Genomic DNA, 15590 nt, shown 5'->3' with positions numbered 1-15590 from the left:
CTTCAACTTCAACTACATTTCAGAAGCAAGCGTGGCACATTTTGCTTCATTCTACTAACCTGACAAATTTTCTTGTGAACATCATGAGCTTTCAAACACAGCATGTATTCAGGTCATAAAATCTGATGCATTCCTCCTCAACAGTAACAGGATGCATCGATAAAAGGCTGCTTGCACCTTAATGCTTCAGTAGTAACGATCTGTTTGACGTGATAAATGTCCACTGAAAAGGGAATAAGTAATTCCACATATAGTAAAAGTCTTGTGTTTCATGCACATGCAAATTCACATGCACATTCACAATGCAATACGTTTCAAGGGCTGCACATTCACAGATCTGGTGGTAAGAGCCAGAGATGTGCAAACAGGGACACTGACACACATGAGTCCTGAAAAGCAGCTGCAGCCATACACAATGCAAGGTTTAAACTGAAGAAAGAAAGAAGCTTGACTAGTGTTTTGTGAATCTTCACCTCAGCGAAAGCACTTTTACAGCTCCATTTCAGACTTGTCTCTTGTAAGCAAGTAAAGGGTACGTTGCCATCATGCATCAACTGTATGTAATCTTACAGCTAATCTTGTTTAATGCATATGTTAACAGGTCAAATGTTTGAAAATAATTTTGATAGAGTACTTTTAAGTCAGCAAAATCAGATTTATTATCCATGTTTGTTGCCAAAAATATTGTCAGTTCCGTTGTTTGGAATTTACTGTAAATTTGGGGTTTTTTTGTTCATTTTTAAGGTGAAAAAAGGTCACTTTCTCTTTCAGCTTGCAGGTACATGTTGGTATGTGTTTTCTTTGGCAGGAGCTGCCATGCTTTGAGGTGTGTGGGTGTTGTGGCACAAGGAGTGACTGACAAAGCATATGAAATTGCACTGTTGCATATGTGTGGGGAAACCAGCACTTAATCATAAAGGTATAAGGGCAATTTGATGTGCTGCAACAGAGCTGCTATAAACTATTCAGCGTGCAAACTTTTCACGAGTTTCTATGTGCGGTGACGGTTATAGTTGGCTAAGAAAGCTGCAGAGAAGTGGTTTACTTTTCAAAATCTGTCTTTTATTTACAATGCTACTGTCCTATCTAACTTGATCTGAATTTAGATAGAACTGAAGTTTATTTGACAGGCTATTGACTATTTGACTGCACTATGAAATAAGGAAAATCACTGAGGAAACAACATGAAGTCAAAAAAGGTAAACTACGCAGCAACTTTTTCCCTTTTGTTTTCAGATTTTGCTCAAAGATAAACAAATAAAAATTTATTAGAAGTAAAGACATTTGTTCTAGAGTAAAAATAAGAGAAGAAAACTATAAAACTACCACAACAACCTGGGACATGTATTACAAACCAAGTTTATCATACCAAAGATTTCTCAGCTGCTAGCACACTAAGTATATGTGGGTGCATATAGCAGAACTCACCAAAGATGGAAACTCCCAAAAAACAGTAATTGTTATACAAGAAAGAGAGATTAAACAACTTTATGGCCTTTTGCCCTAAGCTTTACAGTTTGTAGAAACACATTACGAGGAGGTTTCTTAACAGAAAGTTTGCAACGCCGCATTTGCCCGCTTGTAGTCCATGAAAGACAAAGCAGGAGTCAAAGAGTTGGCCAATCAGGTTCACCAGGGTTTTTGACTGGTTGCAGGAAGCTGTACCAAAGGTGGAACACCTGCCACTACCTAGTCACCTATTAAGGGTGCAATGCTGGTAGGTGGTGACTTCTCGTGTCCAAAGACACTACTGCAGATGTGCCATAAGTGAACCAAGATTTTTTTAACTTAGCTATACACATTACAGCAGTGTAACAGCACCAAACAAGTCTTGTCCATGTTTGGAAGGCTGGCAGAAAATTGCTAAATGTTAAATAAAAAGTCAATAAAGTTATAAATGTATCTGCCTAATTTTTAAGGTACAGCTATGTACAGCTGTGTGCGCCACTGAATCGTTTAGAGGAATGAACAAAAACAACAAACTTGCGGGCTAAACCAGCTGTAAACAACTTCAATAAAGATAACGGGAGCTGTAGGTTCACTCGTAACCACTGGTCCCAAAAACAATGCATCACACCAAATGTGTACCTGTAAAAATAAACAACTGATTGAACTTGAAATTTCTTTATTTATATGTTTCTTTCAGTTTTGAAAATCACTAGTTTAGAAAAGTGAGTCCATATAAGCAAAAAAAGAAAAAAAAAAGAAAAACACTGTACCTGCATATGCACAAAAACACATGCACTGATAGTGCATGTGTTTTTGTCATATGCAGAAAGTGTACATTCATCTTTAAAAGTAAGGATATGATTAAACTTACTTTGTTTTAGTTCGTTACATTCAGTACTTACTTTTAGACCAAAACCATCTTTTTATATGTACATGTACTAAAGCCTGCTTTTTGCTTTGAGCATTTGTTGGAACCATGAAAATCCTCATTCATTATGACAGCACCAGATGAAATTTTGTTTCACTTGACATCTCCATCTCACGTATATACGGGAGGTGTTTGTTTGGTGGCTTATAGGTTTTTTTTTTCTTCACCACACATCATGGTAAATAAACAGGATGTGATGTGCATCCAGTTCCCGGAATGAGGTGTGTAACATTGAGGTAAAATTTGTCACAGTCGCTTTCACATTTTCTTATTTAACACCAAAAAATACTTCATGTCACCACATCCATGTTTTTAATATGGATTACAGAGAAATACATTCAACAATGGGTTCGTCCACAGGACTTAGACATCTTTTAAAAGCAAAACAATTTCTTAGGTTGAGTCTTTACACTTAATTGTAATTAATAAACAAATAAACTGAATGTTTTAGAAATTCTGGATATGTTTTGATTAACTCTGACTTTTTTTCTGCATAAGTGCACAATCTCACTCATCACTTGGTTACTCATTGCTTCCAAGAACAGATTAACAACAGAAGAACTAAATGCATCCCTGAAAGGGTTTTTTTTTATTGTGGTTGCAGAGGCCTAATGACAACTTGAAATCTGTATATTGCACATCAATATCAGTGTAGTGACATCTACTGTACATTTAAAAAAAATCCTATACAAAATATAAACATTTCTATAAATAAAAGTTATAAATAAAAGCAACATAAGTACATAAATAATTCCATATCACCAAATAAATATACAGAGAAACATTTTTACATAATTACATACAATGAGGCAAGTTTCTAGTCTCTCCATATTCTCTTTGCATTATCACAAATGCAGCTTTTCTTGAGTCTCATAAGGTTCTTTCTCCTAGAACCTTTGCAAGGAAGCTCGTCATAGCTGTGAAAAACGGCACCCAAGCCTGTCCGTTTTCACCTATGTGGGTTTATGAAAAAACAGACTTCTGTTCTTACTCGTTACAACCCACATGTCTCGGGTCCATTTACTTCTAGATAACAGCAGTAGCACTCCAGCATGTGCATCTATGGGTCTATGAGGAAAATTCCAAATCCTGAGCTTTGCAGCTCCAGTTTCCAGTCTTCTAGGCCTTTCTGTACTGTCATCTGAGTGAGCATTCCCTGGTTTTTTAGTTGAGCAACAGTCCAGCATTTCCTGCTCACAGGTAGTATACCTGCTGGAAGCTCCACTTTGCAGGTAAGTTTATCACCTACTTTCACCGTGAGAACACCCGCGTTGCATCTGGAAGTGCAGGTGAAATTTAGCTCAACATACATGAAGTAGGCTCCATCTTGTACTGGCGTCAGTGAATGCCGCTCTGGGTCGAAGACAAAGTTGCTTCCTACAGTTGTCCGTTTACCATATGAGATGGATTTCCATTGCATGGTGGAGTTTTCCAACTCTGCAAGAGGAGACAATTACATTTATTTTAGTTTTTGTTTACACAAGATAATCAGATTTGGCGGTTACACTTATAGATTTGCTAAGACTTGTAACCCCATTTGTTGTAATGCAAAATAGGGTTTTTATTTTTCTCAAAAACTTAAATGTACACTTTTCATATAAACAGCAAACAGTAAAAGACTAACAATAACGTTAAACCACGAGGTCATTATTTTCTGCCTACTCTAAATCTTTTGCAAAAAAAATGTTATAACTTCCGTTTTTTCTGTAGATTCAAAAGACTTTATGTTACATGGCTTTATATATTTGGAAAATCAGTAAAAGACTTACTTGAGTTGGCGGCTTGTAAATAGGAAAATTTCTCCATCTGTTGGCAAAACAGTAAAGAATTTGTGAATCAAAATGGATAAATGTAAGAAAAGAAACGATATAAAGTAAAAGGTTATACAAACTTTCTGAACAAAATGATAATAATTAATTACCTTATATGCTGGGGAAGATGCGTCTCCCGTCTGCTTCTGCGGCGTCCCAACTGATGGGGGCGAACTCAAGGACTTCATGTCCGACCGCAGTTCCATCACAACCATCGCTCCTCCGACTGCAAGAGCTGTGGTTGCCACAAAAAGAAAGCTGATGGACATGACTAAAAAATTGTCCAGGCACCTTCCACGCTGAGGGCTTCTTTCCTGAAGCGCTTCAACGTCCACGTCTTTGGCTTGCTGTCCCATCAATCCGCAGTAGGGTCGCTTGAGCTTCGGTCAAAAAGTTCACACTGAGCAGCTTTTATCTTCTCAGAATAAAAGGTTTGAGCGAGCTTTAAAGTTTTATAGGTCCGGCTTTGGTTGGTTGACGACCAAAAGATAGTCCGCTCGTCCGCCGAGTCCACTGCGTGTCTTGGTTTAAATGTTTCAACTGTAAGCACCCATAGCTATTTATGTACGTGAAGTCACTTTCAGACAGGGAGGAAAAACGCGGAAGTCATGGGTTTCCCTACCGTCCCCACACATTCACACCCCCTCCTTCCCTGGTCTTACAGGAGGTGAGAAAATAGACGCGCAGATTTTCCGCAGCGCTCTTCGCTATTGCGCAAGTGCACCCTAGAGAAGTGCGGTGGAAAACGAAAGGGACAGAAGAGACGATACCTTCAACTGCACTACATTCCGAAACAGTCAAACATAGCTAACCTTTTCACTTTGAACAAAGCAGGACTGGCAAAAGTGGCACAATGGAGATAATGATCGCATGAAAAAAGCGAATATGGACGCGGCTGTCTTAGGCCTTATGGGAGTTTTTTTTTTTCTTTCATTTTTTTTATGTCGGTGTGTGTTTGGGGTTTGTGGGTGATTGGACAGTGTAGGGCATTTGTATGTATAATAATAAAGAGAGAGAGAGAGAGAGAGAGAGAGAGAGAGAGAGAGAGAGAGAGAGCGAAAGAGAGAGCACGAGAGAGAGGGGAAGAGAGTACTAGGAGCAGTTTTACCAGGAGCATGTCAAATGACAGTGTGACTGGTTGCACAAAAAATAACCAGGAATATCCCTTCTTGCGTTTGAGAAAGCGAGAGAGCGAGAGAGTTTTATCTGCTAGGAGCAACTACAAGCAGTTTCACCAGAGGCATGTGAAATGAGACTGACTTTAGCTTGAAAAACAAAAAAAAAAGCTAGGGATATCCCTTTGTTTTGTGTGTGTGTGTGTGTGTGTGTGTGTGTGTGTGTGTGTGTGTGTGTGTGTGTGTGTGTGTGTGTGTGTGTGTGTGTGTGAGTGAGAGAGAGAGGGAGAGAGAGGGAGCCCAAGAAAGAGAAAGACCGCAAGAGGTTCAGCTATTAAGAGGAGCTGGATGGTGGAATCTATTAATACTGCAAAAACTATTTTCCCTTTTCAGCTAGTCAAACTTTAGTCTTAACAGGTACAGTTCAATGCTTTGATAATAGAAGTATGGGAATTCCCCACCATATCTGTATAAGAGAGGGGAAAGGCACGAAGAGTTGAAGAGTGACACTAAAAGGATTACATAGTGAGAGTGATTTTCTCAAAAAAAAAAAAAAAAAAGTAATGCTTTTATTTAAGAAAGGAACTTCTGTCTTACACAAAGTCAAAATATAACTGGCCAATATTATTATCTTTATTCTATTATTATTATTTTATTTCATTGTCTTTCTAAATATTTTACATGCCATGTAATAGCTTGGTCTTCTATTCATTAGCATATCAGTTTCACCATCACAGTCACCACTTGCTTCACCATCAAAGAACGTTTAGAAACCCAAACGAGGTACATGCCGCAAAACCATGAATTCTATCAGAGTGGCATGGCTATCTGGCTTTCTGAATTCAAAATGTGATGTTTACATATGCATTAACTTACTTACAGGATGCTTCAGTTTTTCAACATGTTTGACATGTCTGTCTTCCAGTTTATGCAGTTGTTATAAAAACTAACCATTAACACAAAAGGCAGTTATTAGCTATAGAAGCAGCTAATAACTTGTGACTGACATTTCAAGTTGAAACAAACAGAACATGCTTGTGCTGCTTTCTGCACAGACGTGACATTTACAATGAGATGTTAAATATAAACTTATCAATTAATTACTTTTTTGTCCTTTCCTTACCTCACGAGTGCTCATTTCACTGATCCTCTTGCAATAGAGTCTACGCCGACATCGCTATCCACACACATTTGAGAAAGGGCTTTTTGCTATCTGTATACTACATAAACACTTTATTCGCATTCATATAAATAGTCATGCTGAAGTTAGATGTTGGTCCAGACTAAAATATATCAACAACTATTTGATAGTTTACAGTGAAATTTTCTGCTGGATAGTGCAGCATAAAAAAAGCTGCAAGACAGGGAAGTCAAGGTAGCAATAAACCAGTAATAAAAACACATGGACAGCCATTTGTTTATGTTTCTATTTATTTATTATCACCGGTGTAAAAGTGACTTACACATTTTAAAAAAACTTGTAAAAAAAACTAGTAATAATTAAATGCAGATATGAATACATGCGGGGGGGGGGGGGGGGGTGTTACTGTAAAAGAACTAACTGGACTGATCACAGGCATTACAGTCTATTGTGTAATTGATGGTGAATAACTAGTGAAGACTCTTCCTCTAGCATCAGGTGATGATCTGTAGAGTCAGCATAGTGTATATTGGGATTTATGGTAATGGCACTCTAATACTATTTTTGGATCATGTTAAGGGAATGTTTGTGGCTGTTCCTGAACAAGAAGTCATGGGTAAAAGGAAGTGGCTACCACTTAGAAAACAAACAGTGCAAATTCTGGCACTAATGTATACAAAAAAATATTTAAATATATATATAGCTTTATCATAGAAACCAAAAAGATGGTGTATTGTTCACACAGAGGGTAATGTTTGTGCTGTATTTTGTACTTTTTAGATCACGTGAATTCAAAAGAGGTTATGGGTTAGTAAGAATAACATTTAAAAACATTATTGCTCTGCTGTCGTGTACTTACAAACTTATTTTGCATACAATAAAACACATTTATGTGCCTGTGCGCCATGTTTAGTTCCTGTGTTTGTTTCTTCATCTCTGACATCATTGCTTAGCATTTTAGTGCTGTTAAGTAGAAAACTAGTGAACAACTTGTGGTAGAGAAATATTGGCACTTTTTATTTATTTGAATGATTTTTAAGTTCCAATACTTCTACTTTTATGTCTCCTAATAGGGCCCTGATTTACAAGATATTTTGTTGGCTACAGACAAGTTTAAAACAGAGCATGGAACTCAATAGTTTATATTGAGTCTATTGTGATTACAAATTTTCAACTCCCAATTTTTCTTTTACATATTTTGTATGCACTGTACAAAACTCACTGTGATTTGCTCAATAAATTTGCATACCTACAGTTGAGCCGTTCATTCCATATATGTATACATATGATAGCAGCTCAAACATCCACTTATTATTAATCAGTTTGTAAACGCTCAAAAAAGTGGGGCGACTGAAGACTGGAAAACTGTTGCTAGGTCTGATGACCCACGATGTCAGTTGCAACATTTGGGTGGTATGGTCAAAATTTGCTGAAAGCACCATAAAAACTTGGATCGAGCTTCCTTTGCATCAAAAATTTGGGCTGGTGGTGTTGTTGGTTGTGCAGGGGATTGCTTACTGGCACACTTTGGGCTCTTTAATAACTACTGAGAATTGCTTAAATTCCACCTGAGTATTGTTGCTGACCATATGTCTTCCCTCATGATCACACTTTACCCATCTTGTGATTGCTCCTTCCAGCAGGGTGAAGGGCCATGTCTCAAAGCTCAGGTCATCTCAAAGTGAATATTCCAATATGATAGTAAGTTCACTGTAATTGCTTCCACACTAGATTAAAAGATTTGCATGATGGATGTGCGGCGGACAAATCTGAAGCAGCTGTGTGATGCTATTGTGTCAATCATCTTGTTAAATGTATGCCAGATAGAAGTAAGGATGTTCTGAAAGCCACAGTTTATCTGCTATATTTTGTAGATAAACTGTATCTGCGGGCTATTAATTCTCCAAAATGTAGGCTCAGGGTTAGAGTAGGCACTTTCACCTCACAGGGTTGAACCATTCCAGTACAGACCTGACAGGAGGGCCACTGTCACTATTTACATTGACTGACTACAGGTTAGTTCTGCCAAAACTTTCAGCTCAGTTTCTCTCAAATTAGATTTTCAGCTGAACTGTCTCAAAGTTTTTCTTAGTTTCTTCTCTGTTGAGTTTTTGGGGGATTTTTTCGAAAGTTTAAGTGATGTCCAAAAACCTTTATTGCTGCATTCATGCAAAGCCCAATAACAATGTTTTTTACATTATAATACACAGGTAAGTTTTACATCTTCCATTGCTTTTTGTTTAGTAACATTAGATAATGTCATGGCCTTTGTGACGCTATCTAACCTTAAACTTTGGGGAAGACAAAAACAAAAAAGTACTTAATTAAAATATCATGAGGAATGACAACTGAGAAGCATGACACGGTAATGGGAAAAATGTGGGGATTCTTGCTGTGTGGGTGACTGAGATGAGGAAGTCAGTCTGAAACAGAGAAAATAAGAAATTTAGCATTACGAGCATTTGTAGAAGGTCATATGCTCCACCAGGGCAAACCCATGTCTTCTGTTCCTCAATGAAACTAACCACAAATATACAAATAAGCAAACTATTAAAAATAAGGCAGCACAGACAAATTCCTCAAGAGTTTCCCAGCTGTTTTGAAAAAGATTGAGCTTGTTAAAAACGAACAGCATCTGTGTGTGTGTGTGTGTGTGGTATTTAGTTTATCTGAATTTATGATCTACATCTGTTCACCTTGCGTGCTGTTTTAAAAGATTTCAGAGACCTTTGTTAAGAGGAAGTTGCATAGAGGCCTTGTAATGTATGAGAATAAAATCATTTTACAAAATGACGCTCGAGCTTCCTTACGGAAAGTGACGAAATGTCGGAGGAAGGTAAAAGAGGAACTATGTCACTGTTAAATGCCTCAGATAAAGTAAACAACTGCTAAACGTACAACCTTGCACAAATACACACCCACGCACATTTCGTCCTGGATTTTCTGTGGTCAGGATTACATGTGGCCCCACTTCACCTAATTGACCAAAAAAACAAACAAACGTTATGATGTGCTGGGTTTTCTCACAGGGAAGTAGCTCTCTGTGTTTTCACTTCACAGTCAGGATCATGCTATCTTTCTATCTTCCTCCATGTATGAAAACAAAAACAAAAATGGCTAAACCCCAGGATAATTGCTAGAGTAGAGCATCCACTGATAGGGGTTTTGCTGCCACCTACTGCTGACAACTGTTTATCTTGAATGTTGTGCTGCAGTTTCACTTAACAAAATAAGTTAATCACCAATTTCTTAATTTACTCTTAATTTAAAAAAGAAAAGAATATTTTTTATACATTGTAACACTACTTGTGAGGATAAAACGACTCGTAAAGTTGTTGTGTTTTATTTCCTTGTGAGCAAGCTTTTGTTTTCCATGTCCCACGTAATGAAAATAAATGCAACATATTAAAAAATCAAGCTTATCGCACCAGGTCATCTAAAAAATGTAAATTTATAAGTACATTTAAAGTGTATGAAAACTGGAAAAGGGTACAGCAAAATGTAAAGTCTTTAATTGTACTCGTCTCTTGTAAGACGAGGAAAAAATTGTTTTTTTTTTTAAAACATATCTTTGGTGCCTTTTTGGTTATTCCCCTCCTTGGTTCGTTCAGGAGTCAACCACCACAAAGTTTCTAAAAGAAAACATACAACTGGGACTTTTTGTTTCTGTCATTGTAAATAGGGTCACTTTTTGTTGTGCTGATATTTTTCAGTGTACATGTTGGTTTGCTTACTTTTAGGAAAGTGGTGCTACTGATTTTGCTACACAAAAACAAAGGCATAAATGAACAAAATGTCACGAGTTCGAAAATGTTGAGAAATGAAACAAACCAACGGAGGCCCAGGAGAGTGCAATCAAACAATGAGTTTATTAAAACACACGCAGGAGGAGAAGTATACAGCATCACATCAGCACACCATCTCCTGCTAAAAATACATTTGGCAATAGTTATATAACATCAGGGTTAACGCCCCTTCTTGCGTCGATTACAGATCAAATACATCGATTACAGTAAAAGGTACATCTTAGATGGCTAAAAACAGACACAGAAGTTCTTTTTTCTATAACATCTTTCATACATGGCAATACATTTCAAGTCTAGATGGTCTCTGAGTACTTGTCCTTTTCTTAACTGGTCTTCTGTCATCTGTTACACTGTAAAAAAAAATCCGTAAAAATACAGTACAATCTACTGTATAAACGTGAAGGAATTTTCCGTATTAGTCATTTACAGGTATTTTTCTGTATTTCTCAACTACTGCAATGCATTGTGGGAAAAAGAACCTGAAAAGGAGGGAAAAGTAAGTGCAAGAGCAGCCATTAGGCTTCTTTCAGGCTTCATCTGGATTTTGGATTCTGAAGTTGGAGAAACTGCCTTCAAATTTCTGTGGTAAGTATTAAAACTCATGTTTCGTTTTATTAAAATAATGTTTTTCAAAAGACTCCGTGTTTTTATTTAGAACGAATTGTTAATTTATTTGTTAACTGGTTTCGGTTGTCTCCAGACAAGTCAGGAATATTTTGCTGACTCATTTTTTAAAATAATTGTTATTTAGGTTTAACATGACTTAAGCTTTATTTTAGTTAATGTTAAAATAATTTTTACTGTGATACCACCAGTTTTGCCCTTCAGTGGCTGAACCAGTTTTCATAAATATTATAGTTAGCTGTCTGTGTCTCTCTGGGTATTACACAGCTGTGACTGCTAACTAGCTAATTAGCGAAAGTCAGCGATGTGGATAACTGGGAAAGTGAGAACTTCATGGTTCTAGAAATTATTCTAGGACTCTAATAAGTACTGTATCAATACCTGTGTTTTACAGTTGGCTCTACTGTACACTTTAAAGGGTTTCAGGCAAAGTTACACTAACCCTAGTTTAAGCCTCAGACCTTCCTGGCTGACGCTAGCAAATGCTAATGTTAGCCTCTGATTTGGGCTGCTAAAGTAAAGACTTTTAGCTAGCTGACCAGCATAGATTATTTCGGTGGTTAACAGACTGTAGTGGTAAAATTATTGAAAGTATAGTTTCACCTCAGCACATTTACAATTACAGTATGTCTATTTTGTAGCACATAGAAATGTTTAGTTAATATTTACAGACAGACACATTTTCCCTGTAACTGTGTTTTTACTCCAACATTTGTTGAAAATGTAATTTATGAAATGCTGAGCAGCATTTCTTGTATGTGGAATATTTTTGTCACCCCACTGTGCTAATGTGATTAAATACTAAAAATTATTACTAAAAAAATTCAATAATAAATCAATAATAACTATTTCTTGATTGAACTATAATGTTTTTGGGTTTTTTTGTTTTTTGTTTTTTTTGCCTGTCCCATTTGGTTCTTTAGCCATCAGAATTGTTGTCTGAAGACCAACAAGGATACCCAATGGATTTACTTTGCCAAATGGATCATCGTGGCATTGCCGTATTGGTCCATTTGGTCGATCTTTGTTTTTATTATTTATTATATTTTATTTTCAGATGTTACAGACGGGACAGACATGAGTGAGGGATAGGAAAGGGAGAAAGAAAGAGGAAGGAAAGGAAAAACAGAAGGGGAGAGGGACAGTGAGAAAGGGGGGGAGAAAAAAAATAAAAATCTCCTGGATCACCTGTTGAGAGAAGAATAGAAAACAAGCAGAAAAAAAAACAAAGCAGCATACTAAACACAACACCATCGCATTAATCTAGCTAAGTGTAAACAGCAGTAAATACTAAATATTCAATGTTGTTGTGCAGCACGCAGGACAGATGTGCTTCGAAGTAGCAGCCAAGAAAGGTGTAATTTGGGTCTACGAGCAGTGAACACCCGTGTGCATACCTGTGTGGATCAGCGCGCTTGTATTCCAAAGGTTGAACTATAATGTAAGCGCAGTGCTGGTGTGCAGGGGCTCTATATGCCTTGTCTATATCAAGCTTTTAGCCAAATATAAGCAGAGATATTTGTATCTTTCTTAAAAATCCAGATCCTTACAGATTATTTGAGAAATGGATCAACAGCTATCACTACTTGAAGCACTTTAAGTCCTGCAGTGGAAAAATATCCCTTATTTCACCTTTGATCACACACTTTGGTTTTCCAGTGCAGAGCAATGGCCAAGAAAAGGAAAGACTTCCCCGAGTGGAAAAAAAAGATGAAGATACAAGCTGGTGATGATCCAGAGCAGCTGGTCTCAGGAAATGAAGAAAAACCCTGATCACCTTCTCTACAAACACAAGGTGAGTTTAATGTTGTGGTTGATTTAGTTTTTCAAGGTATGTATGTTACTTTAATTATAAACTGCTTTTGTTGCAACAGAATGGTGTTATGTGTATGCAACTCTACGTGAATTATAATCCTTTGTAGGGCTGCGTGATATGACCAAAATCTCATATCCCAATATAAGACGTATCTCTCCTGATAACGATATATATCACAAAATAGTGCATTTTCTGTAAATTCTGTGATTCTCGGGCAACTCGACTTATGTGAAATGTTTTCAGTTGGGCGTCGTGTACCTGGAGTCGAGTGTTTTGACCGATGCATGAAACTATACATTTTTAGACATGAGTTTAAATGGCCGCCATTTTCTTTCTGAGTATTTATTACACGGCGTGCTGCAAGGAAAAGCCTGTTCTAACGTTTGAGTCTAAGGATTATTTTGAGCACCTGACGACTCTTTTTTGCTTTTCATTTGTAAACTCTCTCGAAACTCTTTCATGTGATTCTTGTGTAGGTGGTTAAAGAGGTTTGTCGTGTTCGAGTGGTGGTGGGGACCAGTTTGTGGCATAATTTGCATAGTACAGTTTTCTGGGGCGTGTCAGACTTTTCATAACCAAACCATGTCCATGCTACAGAGGTAGCCCCTCATTTAACAATAAGGTCCTCGATTTCTTTTGACTGGTCCTTCTGGTTCTGCCTCATCCTTGCTGGCCATGCTGGTATTCTCTGTGCCTTCATCTGCGTGGTGACTGTAAGCGCCATTTATAGTTACTTGATGTTTTTATTTGAGGTCATTTGTTTGATGCATATTCTGAAATTTTATGTTTGAGAATAATGTATATCATTTCAGTTTAGTTTGAAAAGTCTCAACAGAAACTTGAGCTTTATTGTGAAAGGTTTATGTGGAAAATAAACAAGCGGACGGCGGAGCCACACGATGGTTTTATCCTCATTGTTGGTAACGAAAGTACGCGTAAAAACAGTCACTTGTCCGTCCATAGTGTGGTTATTTTAAGTATAAGAGAAAGAGAGAACTTTAAGAAATAATATAGCAACTACAGTGACCATCAAAACCATGAAAAAAATATTGCCGTAAACAGTTTATTTTGCAACACCACAAAACAAAGAATAGTGTATAATATGAAACGATAGACATTTTTATATCGTAATCTGATATATATCGTCATATCGCACAGCCCTAATCCTTTTTTTTGTTTATGTTGTTTATGCTCTAGGTAAAAAAAAATTATAAAAATACAAACTTTTTAAAAATGTCTTGTTGTTTCTCTTTTTTCCTCAGAATAAATTGCGACTAGTCTCAATGGCTGACACGGAGGAGCAACACAGCGACACGTTAACTCCGACTGCTGCAGTTCCTGTATGAACTGAGCAACTCTTAAAATCCAAGGAAAAGCTGAGTGTATTTTACTTAAAGCTCAGATGGACCTTGATGTACTAACATGCAGGCTGCATTCAGGACTTTGTCACACTGTTATATGAAGAGCGGTAACAAGACTTTGTAGTAATTTGTCTTACTATTGTCTTATTTGTTGTGATTTAGGGTCTGTGCGCACAAGCAGAGGTTTTTGTTTGTAACTGTAACCTCGTTTTCAGAGCCTTGTCTAACATTTAATGGTCATGAAATATGTCAGACTTTTTCCTCTACTTAACCAGCTTAGAGAATTTGAACACCGTGGAGAAAAAGGTGTGCATTAAGGATTTTGAACTATGATGTTTAAGTGTTGTCACTGCTGAGGATTCGTGGACACAGATCCTTATTCACTATGCTGCTGTTTACAGTTTAACTTTTCATCAGAACAAGCACTTCTAATTATACTTTGCTCCTCACTGACAAAACAAGTCCCGTAAATACACTTTTATCTTTAAGTTTGGGACAGTAATCTGTCTTAATTTATTATGTGTTGTAGTTATCATATGGGGAAAAGTCCTGTGGTTATCCATCAGTCCTGTTCGAATAAACCCAAAGTTCAGGAACATCTTCTTTAGATCTGTTCAGTTGTATTCATGTGGCACCACTTAAACAGTCAACAAATTTTGACTCAAGTATGTTATATTGTAAGGTAAAGAGCCCAAAGAGTTAATCTCAGACAAATGTTCACACAAATGTGAATTACATTCACTTCATTAATGAAGTGAATGCAATTCAGTAATCAAAGGTGTTTGGCTATAACTGACTACATGTGTATACTGTATCATAAGTGGACAGAGATGGATGTAAACCACACCTTAACCATTTGGCTGAGGCAAAACTACCACAAGGCAGTGATTCTAACTCAAAGGTACTCTGGATATTATTAAATGTGAACATGTCGTTAAATATGACATTTTTTGTTTGTCAGGTGTCCTGTTTGAAGAAAACACTTGGTAGCCACTTGAATGAATGTAAATAAACACATTTACATGAGGGCAACCTGATTTCAAGGAAATAAAAATGCTCAAATTTGAAAGCTTGTGAGTTATTTTGTTCATGTATCAGCTGTTTAGTAGTTTTATGACAAGATGGATGCTGTCATTATATTTTAGTATAGTGTTTGAGTTAAGGAGAATAAAAGAATATTTAACATTAATTGTACCAATGTTGTTGTGTACGAAGCACAAATTAATTTAAGTTTTAATTTATGAATTTTTGAGTACATGGTGTACTAGGTTGTAATTGCATAGAAATGTACGTTTAAGGATATAAAGAACTATATTTAATGAGTTACAGTGAAAAGAAGTGCTTGGAAATAGTAATATAAACAGAAATTTCAATTTTTCTATTAACGGAAAATATCAGTTAATGATACAGAAAATATACTGTGAATAAACGGAATTTTCTGTTTTATAGCTGAAGGAAATGTCCGTAAATAGTACAGAGAGTATACTGTAAATCTACAGAATTTTCCGTTTTATCATTTACAGAAAGGTCCGTCAAACC

At 36.8% G+C, this 15590-nt stretch overlaps 1 protein-coding gene and 1 long non-coding RNA gene across 2 annotated transcripts; one reads left to right on the top strand and one right to left on the bottom strand.

Moving 5' to 3' along the window:
- Positions 1–2258: 2258 nt before the first annotated feature.
- On the bottom strand, positions 2259–4990 carry LOC146572993 (uncharacterized). The gene is made up of 3 exons (XM_085278709.1): positions 4299–4990; positions 4147–4183; positions 2259–3814 (listed from the first exon to the last, which is right to left on the bottom strand). The coding sequence occupies exons 1-3, from the start codon at positions 4542–4544 to the stop codon at positions 3438–3440; spliced, it is 660 nt and encodes a 219-aa protein (XP_085134835.1). The 5' UTR covers positions 4545–4990; the 3' UTR covers positions 2259–3437.
- Positions 4991–10753: 5763 nt separating this feature from the next.
- Positions 10754–15208, top strand: LOC146572992 (uncharacterized). Its single transcript, XR_014892774.1, has 3 exons — positions 10754–10835; positions 12534–12669; positions 13953–15208. It is a non-coding gene; the product is annotated as an uncharacterized LOC146572992 (long non-coding RNA).
- The last annotated feature ends 382 nt before the right edge of the window (positions 15209–15590 follow it).

Source organism: Mchenga conophoros, linkage group LG6 (assembly GCF_057382185.1).
Source record: "Mchenga conophoros isolate Kocher_MC1m ecotype Shallow Benthic linkage group LG6, M_conophoros_male_GT1.1, whole genome shotgun sequence".
Lineage (NCBI taxonomy): Eukaryota > Metazoa > Chordata > Actinopteri > Cichliformes > Cichlidae > Mchenga > Mchenga conophoros.
Note: the sequence above shows the minus strand (reverse complement) of the source record. Positions and strands in the feature narration are given on the sequence as shown.